Raw genomic sequence first — 8,328 nt, 5'->3', positions numbered from 1 at the left:
TTTTTTGCCATTCTATTATTTTTATTTGTGTCTCTCAATTTATTTATTTGGTAAGTCTTTGTGTTTATTTCATAAATAATGGCTAGCTCACTCCAACATTATGTCTGGTTTCCTCCTATATTCCTGATTATTTATTTTTATTATTATATTGTTATTCGAAGTATTTCAATGCCGTTACTAAACATTTGTATGCTGTTGACTTATAATGGGCTTATAGATTTATTCTGTTGGGCCTAATGGGCTTATAGATTCATTTGAAGCTTAATGGGCTTATCTATGCATGAGAAGTTCTGAGTCATCATCTCAGAAAATAGAAGAAGACTTTTTAACCTTAGACCTTAGCAACATCGTAAGGAAACACCAATCTCTCTTTCTTCCTCTGAAAAAGGAGATAAATGGTGGCCTCTCTCAGACTCCCTTCTCTCACCTCCCTCCTCTTTCCCGCCACCACTCGTTATCCAGCAGCTCTCCGCCGGACCCTATGTCTTCGGAACAGACCCGCTTCTGGATTCGCGACGGCGCCGAGCGGCACCGCTTCGCCGGAGACTAAGTCGGAGGTCGGGAGGCTACCCAGGTCGGACCAAGCAGTTACGCCTCGGTCGCAGGACTTCAGCGCTTGGTATCTTGATGTTATAGCTAGCGCTGAGCTCGCTGACTACGGTCCGGTTCGTGGTACGATGGTGATTCGTCCCTACGGTTACGCGATCTGGGAAGCGATTCAGGTTTCTTGTTGTAAACTTTTGAGTCTTTAGAATTTAGCTTTGAAGTTGATTGCCTCTTTCGTAGGACTACTTGAATGTGAAGTTCAAAGAGACTGGTCATAGCAACATGTACTTCCCTCAGGTACTGTTTTAAGTTGAACATTAGTTTAAGACAGAGTTTTAATAATTAGTACAAGTCAGATGAAATTTAATTACAGTTTGAAGTAGAACCATTAGATGAAGCTGGTGTGTGTTGTTAGCTCAGACATAGTTTTAGTTTAGAATATAGTTAGTGTAAGACTGACTGATGAAACACCTGTTCTTGATTATTTACAGATTATTTATTGATATTTGCTTCTTGGTGATAATCACTTTGTATTATCCTTAAAAGACATTTTTGGTGCAAGGGGTTGGATTTTTATTACATATGACAGAGTTTCAAATATTTGTTCACAAAGAAGGAAACTTTACTATAATGAAGTCAATGCATGTATTGTTGTCATTCTTGTTTTTGACGTCATTGCTGTTGTGTTCTTATGTTTTCAGTGATGGTTTGGCCTTTTGTGCAGTTTATACCATACTCGTTTATTGAGAAAGAAGCTTCACACGTTGAGGGGTTTAGTCCCGAACTAGCCCTTGTCACTGTTGGGGGAGGAAATGAACTTGAAGAGAAGCTTGTGGTATGTTTTACCACAAAGCTAGAGTTGTGAGAATTCATTACCTAAGTTCTGGCTCTGATTGTTGAGGTTGTGGCAGGTTCGGCCTACCAGTGAAACCATAGTGAATCACATGTTCACCCAGTGGATTCATAGCTATCGTGATCTTCCTCTCATGATCAATCAGGTGTGGACAGAAATCCAAAATTGTATATTATTCTTCCTATATGTCGTTTTATCACTCCTGGTTAATTTCATCGTTCTGTGGTTTAGTGGGCCAATGTCACTAGATGGGAGATGCGGACAAAACCATTTATTAGGACTCTTGAATTTCTGTGGCAAGAGGGTCACACTGCTCATGCCACTCCTGAGGAGGCAGAAAAAGAGGTTTGTTCTCCACTTTGTTTTGGTTAACTTATAGTCTTTTTCTTTGTTTGTGTGTGTGGTACACTCTTGTGAAGAATGTTTAGTGCTGTATTGCAGGCAAAGCAGATGATCGAGATCTACACCAGATTTGCTTTTGAGGAAACTGCCATACCTGTGATTGCAGGTCGAAAATCAAAGTTGGAGACCTTTGCTGGTGCTGATACAACCTATACTATTGAGGCTATGATGGGAGATCGGAAGGCTTTGCAGGCTGGTACCAGCCACAACTTAGGCCAAAACTTTTCTCGTGCTTTTGGAACTCAGGTACAGAACTATTATCTTAGAAGTGTTGTTTCCTACCTGTGGTTCATCTATGCTTTAGTTTTTTTTCACATTCTTTTTGCAAATTCATGTTGAAAGAATGTTAAAATGAGATATATGACAATGACAGTTCCAAGATGAGAATGGAGAAAGGCAACATGTGTGGCAGACATCATGGGCAGTCAGTACACGTTTTGTCGGTGGTATCATCATGACTCATGGAGATGACACCGGTCTTATGCTTCCTCCCAAGATAGCTCCAATACAGGTTCCTTGAGCACTTTCCTTTTGCTTTATATCTGAATAACATGATAATGACAGTGGCATTACCTTCTCTTTTCTTCCTTGGTAGGTAGTGATTGTACCTATTTGGAAAAAAGACAGTGAGAAAACAGAAGTTCTCAGTGCTGCATCATCAGTGAAGGAAGTTCTCCAAACTGCTGGGGTTAGAGTTAAGCTTGATGAAACAACAGAAAGAACCGCAGGGTGGAAGTTCAATTTCTGGGAAATGAAGGTTCGTTACTCTTTTAGGTGTGAAACGTAACAATCAGCTCTGATAGTTATCATTCGTTGTAATAACTTGGTTTTGCAGGGAGTCCCTATAAGGATTGAGATTGGTCCACGCGATGTATCTAGCAACTGTGTTGTCGTCTCGAGGAGGGACATACCAGGAAAGGCAGGAAAAGTGTTTGGAATCTCAATGGATCCGTCAACGTTAGTGGCATATGTAAAAGAGAAGTTGGATGAGATCCATTCATCACTTCTTGAAAAGGCAATATCATTCAGGGATAGGTACACTTTGTTTATTGTCATGTTTCTTCTCCCGTACAAGACTCTCCCTCATCACAATATTTTGTTTGATGTGATTGTGCAGTAACATAGTGGATGTGAACTCATACGAGGAGCTCAAAGCTGCGATTTCTTCAGGGAAATGGGCAAGAGGTCCATGGTCAGCCAGTGACTCAGATGAGCAAAGGGTAAAGGAGGAAACTGGTGCGACCATTAGGTGTTTCCCGTTTGAACAGACTCTAGGGACCAAAACATGTCTAATGACTGGTAATCCAGCCGAGGAAGTTGCTATCTTTGCCAAGTCTTACTAAGGAGGCCTCTCGTTATTTTTACACACATTCTCAAAATTATATCCAATCTCTGTTTATTAAAAAAGGAAAGGGTCCAGAAGTCCTGCAAGATTTTGTTTCCGTGGCTGTTGGGAGTGGAGTGATTGTTTCTCTGGTCTTTTCTGGTGCATTTGCCCCCAATAACTTTCTTATGTCTTTAATTTTGTAAAGGAAAAAATTGAATGATTTGAGGATTTCAAATGGCAAATTCCTTTTATTGCACCACCTGGTTGAACTCTTTTGTCTTCAGCTCAGCTCTTGTTTCATTTACTATAATCGATACTCCCTCTGTACCATTTTAAGTAGTGTTTGAGGTTTTTACATAGAGATTAAGAATATACAAATTTCTATGCAATTTATCTTGGTTACATAAAATTGCATCTAATAAAATCAGTCTAACCAGTAAAAAAAACATGTAGTATTTTGTAATTGGTTGAAAATTTCAATTGACATTAAATTTTATTTAGAAATGTGAAAACATCACTTATTATGAAGCAAAATAAAAATGTTTAGACACCACTCCACTTAAAATGGTACAGAGGGAGTATTTGAGAAAACAAGAAGAGACTGTTCAGTTTGTTAACGAAAGATAGAGAGAGAGAGGAGACGGATATAGTTCAATCCATAATCTAGTCATATAACCATCTTTACATGAACTTGAGGACTTTCACTCCAAACCCAATCCCTATGAAAGTTGCAATGGAGATACCGAATATTCCAGCGAGAATCCCAGGAACGATCAACGAGTTCCATCCCTTTGCAGTAGCCATTCCAGCTGCAGTCGTGGGTCCTCCCACATTAGCATTTGATGCCAAAAGCAGCAACCTTAGCTCGACGTTGAGCAGCTTCCCTACCCCCAATATCACAGCAAGATGTGTCCCAATCTGGACCAATGCAAACAAGAATATGCTCGGCGCAGTGTTTATCACACTCCATATGTTTCCGCTCGCACCTATCACAGTGAAGAACACCTGAAAAGAAAAAAAGTAGTTTGATGTATAATTTTTTCAGAAACTTTGCGTTGTTCTTGAAAATGAAAGTGTGTAAGATTCTCTCTCACACGTACCTGCATAAGAATGAGAGCCATGGCTTCTCCAGATGGAGCAAGACGGCCAAACTGGGAGGGAAAGACAGTTGCTAAAACAACAACCACTGCGGTTATCGCTGGCAAGCTACCACCCGAAATCCCGAAATGCTTTGTTAGCAAAGCCCCGATCTTGCATATAGCTAAGGACACAGCGATTCCAGTAGCTATCAGTAGCACAGGGATTTTGTTTTCAGTTTCAGAATCTTTGATCGTCTCTGCATCTGTACATGGGAGAGCAACATCAAAGTCAGAGAGTTCAGAAACAGAATCTATCCAAACATCACAGCTAACATTCAGACTTACCACTAGTTGGTGGAGGTAGAGTTTCAGCAGGTATTTTGGAGCCTATAGCGAACAAAGAAGTGAAATAAACAGCGCATATAACGTTATCAGCAGCGAGTCCAGCAGCTAACACTGATGGCGAAACTTCGAGAGCATTGGCTATGGCAACATAGTTGACAGCTGGACAAAACAACAATCAAAATGCACCAATCCACACTATAAGAGGAATGGAACTAAATAAGTCTCCTCAAGAAAATGGAAGAGTTAAGCTACCTCCACCGATATGCCTCCCCATGAGAGCAGCTGCAATCTTCCAACTATCCGGACCAAGTGCTCTCATCGGCACTAGGTAGTACGCCAGAGCTGTACCCACTGTTGTCGCAACTGTAATAAAACCACGAATAGAAAATGATCAAGCTGAGGAGACAAGATTGATGTCGGTCCTGGGCCAAACATTCGCCTTAAATCCTCAAATATAAATAGACCCCTAAATTTGTAAAAAAAGAAATTTTAAGCCTCCAACTCACTTGTTAATTCGTAAGAAGTTCCAAAAACTATCCATAAAAATAATTAAGATAAAATGGATTCGTCATCACTGGTTCTCACCTGAACCAATAACGAAAGCCAAGAGAAGCTTCCCAGTGGACTGAACCACACGGCGCAAGTCAGCTCTAAAGAGCAAGAGAGGAACAGCCAACGGGAGCAGGAAGTTCAAGACGACAGCAAAAGCAGGAGAATCCGAAGAGATGACGCCAAGATTACTAGCGGCAAGGCCAATGAGTGTGCTGACCAACGCACCACTCACCGCACTCCCCACCTTCGTCTTCTCCGACCTGTACTTCCAAGGAAATCAATCACACCACTACACTTTGTGTGATCTCAAAACAACATCATTACCAGAGACCGAAGGCGCCAGTGGCGAAGAGCGCAGTCCATGTTCCCCATTCGTCGTTTCCGGATATGAGAGGCGTGTTCAGCTGCGATCTCACTCTCACCGATCTGATCGGGGACGATACGTTACGAGAGTCGCTAAGCCGCGGCGAGGAGTAGATGATGGAGAGTTTACGAAGATCCTGGCGTGAGACAATGTGCGATCGCCGCCGAATTAGTCCTGACGACGGGGATGAGATGCCTGTCGCCGCATTGAGGAACGCCAAGCTCGTCGCCATATCGGAGTCTAGGTCTGCTTTACGATGGAAAGTGACGATTGAGAGAGAGAGAAACGTTAATAAATAAAAGCGGACTTGTTGTTGACTCCTCCATACATAGTGCGTCAACTTTTCTCTCTCTTCAAAATATCAATACCCACCAGCACCACCTACAATCAAAAATTGGTTTTAATCTAAAAACAACTAAACCAAAATTGAACCGAACCAAACCATAACTTGTATATCAACAGCCAATTGGTCCAATTCGGTTTAGCCAGAAATCTGAATCCGATTTAGAAAAAAAACATGAACCATTTCCCGATTGATAAGAATTTAGGTATTGTGAATACGTCACATTCGCAATAACCGGTTCGGTTTCCTTGTTTCTTTGGGAGTAGTTTTTGGAGTCTTCGAGATCGCGCTTTGACCTCCCCCGTAAGTTGCTTCCGTGGAGATTCTCTAAACAGTTTTGATCTATAGTTTACAAAGATTTCAACTTTCTGGGTTTGTCTTTCTACTCTCTCTAGTGTGTTTAGCTATGTAATCGAAGTAGGCGTACTAATTGGTGATTACAGCTCATCGAGGAACCTAGGGTTTTGTCTCTTAATTGAATTGTATTGATTATTGTGCAATTAGAGTTCTGTCTCTAATAGTTACTCTAGGGTCATCGCTCTTAGAACGGACAATGCATCTGACCTAAAGGTTTCTCCTTTTTGGTGCTTACTTCAGTTCTCATGTAGAAGCCTCTGTTTTCGGACAATGTAGAGAGTTGTAACTGGGTTTTGTTAGATTATGTTTATGCTTTTCTTTTGATGACCAATAGTTCGATTGTCGTCTTGGCCTTTGAGCATTGTTCTCATCTGTGTTCACTATTGAAATCTTGAAAGGGAACTTGTTTTACATAAACAAGTCTTGTTGCTTATTTTCAGGTGGATGCCTAATATCTTGTGCTTCCTCGTCGATCTGTTTTATATCTGCAATTAAATGGTGACTACACTATCCTTTTATATCAATTCATATAACATCAGTTATTTCGTTTTCAACTCAGTCAACTATCTCTCCATTCTTCAGTTATCTTGTTTGGTATTCTCTCTTATGTTACCTTTGTACCATCCTCTCTTACATGCTTCAGGACACCATTGGGTTTGTAGATGAAAAGAGCGAGAGCAGATTATATGTTGGAAACTTGGATCTTAGAATAAACGAGTAAGCAAAAAAAACAAAATCACCGTGAAGCAAAGCTTATTGTTACTGCTGCCCATAGATCAAAACTTTGTAACCTTCTCTTGTTGATAGGGCTGCGTTGATAAAGATGTTTTCTCCATATGGGAAGATCATATCAGAAGACTTCCTCTGGCACACACGCGGGCCAAAGAAAGGAGAGCCACGCGGCTATGCTTTCATTCAATACAGCTCTAAAGGGGTAACCAATAATCTGTCTTTCCTGTTTTTTTAAGTTCCGCTTAGATGAAAGTGTTTTAGGTAAATGAAAAAAAAACAGGATCTGATTTTGATTGAGCAAATCTCCTGATTTCTACAATCTAAAGTGAGCATACAGGAAGCTGAATTGGCTAAGGAGAAGATGCATGGGAGATTAGCTTGTGGTAGGCCCTTGGTAGTTCGTTTAGCTAGTGACAAGCTTCTAGAAGATTCCTCTCATGATCATCCCAAAAGGTTATTACCCGAAGCAAACAGAACGAGGTCTGCAAGTGGAAGCAGCTCAGGACAAATGAGCCGAGATGAAAAAGTAGCTGCCATTAAGAACAAACTCAAAGCGTTGGAGGACGATGAGAAACAACGAGATCCCAAGAAACTGAAGAGATAAAGATCCCTTTGAAACACAAACAAACTTGATGTAAAAGAGAGTTGAAATGTTTTTTTTTTCTCGAAGTTAAACCAAATTAAATTTGAAGGAATGGTATCCTGTTTTAGTGCCAATTACTCCATTACCGGAAACTGAATCAAAACTCAAATTACCCAAACCGAAACTAAGCGTTTGTTGGATTTGGATTGACTTTTTGGATTTTCTAAGTTTCACTAGAAGTTCTCCAGCAGAAATAAAAATTTAAATATAATATTATTTTATTTTAAGAGAAAATTTTTGTTTACACGGTTTACTCTGTTTGGTTTGTGTAACCTGTACGACTTGGTTCATGTTAACCAATATGGTTTGATTGGGTTTAGTCATAATAATTGAATACGTGGGCAAAAGAAAACAAATCAGTCATATACTAATTTAGTTTGTCAAGTAAATAAATCCCTGAAAAATAAACAAATCGATGGAAATTAAGTAAACGTTATGAACCATACCGTGGATGGCTCATAACTAAGAGATTATGATTTGTAATCTTTTCATTTATATATGACGGTGTAATCTCATATATAAAGAACCTCTATATCCTATATAAGGAACCTCTATGTTATGAATAAAGATAGACTTTTTCATTTCTTTTATAACACGTTATCAACACGAAACTCTAAATCCCTAAGCTAATACCCAAATCGAAAAACCCTAAAACCTAACCCTAGCCGGCGATCTGACGAACCCTAAACCCCGATCGCGTCTCTTGTTCCCGCATCTGTTCCAGCTCGCGTCCCCGATCAGCTTCAGCCCAAGGCGTTCTTGATCCTAGCTCAGACGTTCGCGAC

At 40.3% G+C, this 8,328-nt stretch overlaps 3 protein-coding genes across 6 annotated transcripts; 2 read left to right on the top strand and 1 right to left on the bottom strand.

The window, feature by feature from the left end:
* The first annotated feature begins 332 nt into the window (after positions 1–332).
* Positions 333–3,389, top strand: LOC106327829 (proline--tRNA ligase, chloroplastic/mitochondrial). The gene is made up of 10 exons (XM_013766106.1): positions 333–722; positions 787–843; positions 1,271–1,381; positions 1,458–1,544; positions 1,631–1,744; positions 1,841–2,047; positions 2,175–2,312; positions 2,397–2,558; positions 2,637–2,836; positions 2,919–3,389. Exons 1-10 carry the CDS (start codon positions 396–398, stop codon positions 3,142–3,144), a joined length of 1,629 nt encoding a protein of 542 aa, XP_013621560.1. The 5' UTR covers positions 333–395; the 3' UTR covers positions 3,145–3,389.
* A 273-nt stretch (positions 3,390–3,662) lies between these two features.
* Positions 3,663–5,787, bottom strand: LOC106320867 (uncharacterized membrane protein YjcL). The gene is made up of 6 exons (XM_013759222.1): positions 5,429–5,787; positions 5,138–5,364; positions 4,805–4,915; positions 4,553–4,711; positions 4,229–4,470; positions 3,663–4,133 (listed from the first exon to the last, which is right to left on the bottom strand). The coding sequence occupies exons 1-6, from the start codon at positions 5,698–5,700 to the stop codon at positions 3,810–3,812; spliced, it is 1,335 nt and encodes a 444-aa protein (XP_013614676.1). The 5' UTR covers positions 5,701–5,787; the 3' UTR covers positions 3,663–3,809.
* Positions 5,788–6,038: 251 nt separating this feature from the next.
* LOC106325329 (probable RNA-binding protein 18) lies at positions 6,039–7,602 on the top strand. 4 transcript variants are annotated; one of them, XM_013763370.1, is made up of 5 exons: positions 6,039–6,114; positions 6,609–6,666; positions 6,812–6,885; positions 6,976–7,102; positions 7,238–7,602. In XM_013763370.1, the coding sequence occupies exons 2-5, from the start codon at positions 6,664–6,666 to the stop codon at positions 7,502–7,504; spliced, it is 471 nt and encodes a 156-aa protein (XP_013618824.1). In that variant the 5' UTR covers positions 6,039–6,114; positions 6,609–6,663; the 3' UTR covers positions 7,505–7,602. The 4 variants fall into 4 exon arrangements, with proteins under 4 accessions (XP_013618824.1, XP_013618823.1, XP_013618827.1 ...); XM_013763369.1 differs by having other exon boundaries at positions 6,097–6,183; XM_013763373.1 differs by having other exon boundaries at positions 6,097–6,183; positions 7,227–7,602.
* The last annotated feature ends 726 nt before the right edge of the window (positions 7,603–8,328 follow it).

Source organism: Brassica oleracea, chromosome C2, assembly GCF_000695525.1.
Source record: "Brassica oleracea var. oleracea cultivar TO1000 chromosome C2, BOL, whole genome shotgun sequence".
Classification (NCBI taxonomy): Eukaryota; Viridiplantae; Streptophyta; class Magnoliopsida; order Brassicales; family Brassicaceae; genus Brassica; species Brassica oleracea.
Note: the sequence above shows the minus strand (reverse complement) of the source record. Positions and strands in the feature narration are given on the sequence as shown.

Excerpts from the sequence above, each read along its gene's own strand:
- LOC106320867 (XM_013759222.1), bottom strand. The coding sequence starts at position 5,700 with ATGGCGACGAGCTTGGCGTTCCTCAATGCGGCGACAGGCATCTCATCC. Across the intron at positions 4,712-4,804 it reads GGGGAGGCATATCGGTGGAG|CTGTCAACTATGTTGCCATA; the intron begins GTAGCTTAACTC and ends TGTTTTGTCCAG. Across the intron at positions 4,471-4,552 it reads TCTACCTCCACCAACTAGTG|ATGCAGAGACGATCAAAGAT; the intron begins GTAAGTCTGAAT and ends TCCCATGTACAG.
- LOC106327829 (XM_013766106.1), top strand. The coding sequence starts at position 396 with ATGGTGGCCTCTCTCAGACTCCCTTCTCTCACCTCCCTCCTCTTTCCC. Across the intron at positions 723-786 it reads CGATCTGGGAAGCGATTCAG|GACTACTTGAATGTGAAGTT; the intron begins GTTTCTTGTTGT and ends CCTCTTTCGTAG. Across the intron at positions 2,837-2,918 it reads GCAATATCATTCAGGGATAG|TAACATAGTGGATGTGAACT; the intron begins GTACACTTTGTT and ends GTGATTGTGCAG.
- LOC106325329 (XM_013763370.1), top strand. Across the intron at positions 6,886-6,975 it reads TTGGATCTTAGAATAAACGA|GGCTGCGTTGATAAAGATGT; the intron begins GTAAGCAAAAAA and ends TCTTGTTGATAG. Across the intron at positions 7,103-7,237 it reads TTCAATACAGCTCTAAAGGG|GAAGCTGAATTGGCTAAGGA; the intron begins GTAACCAATAAT and ends GTGAGCATACAG.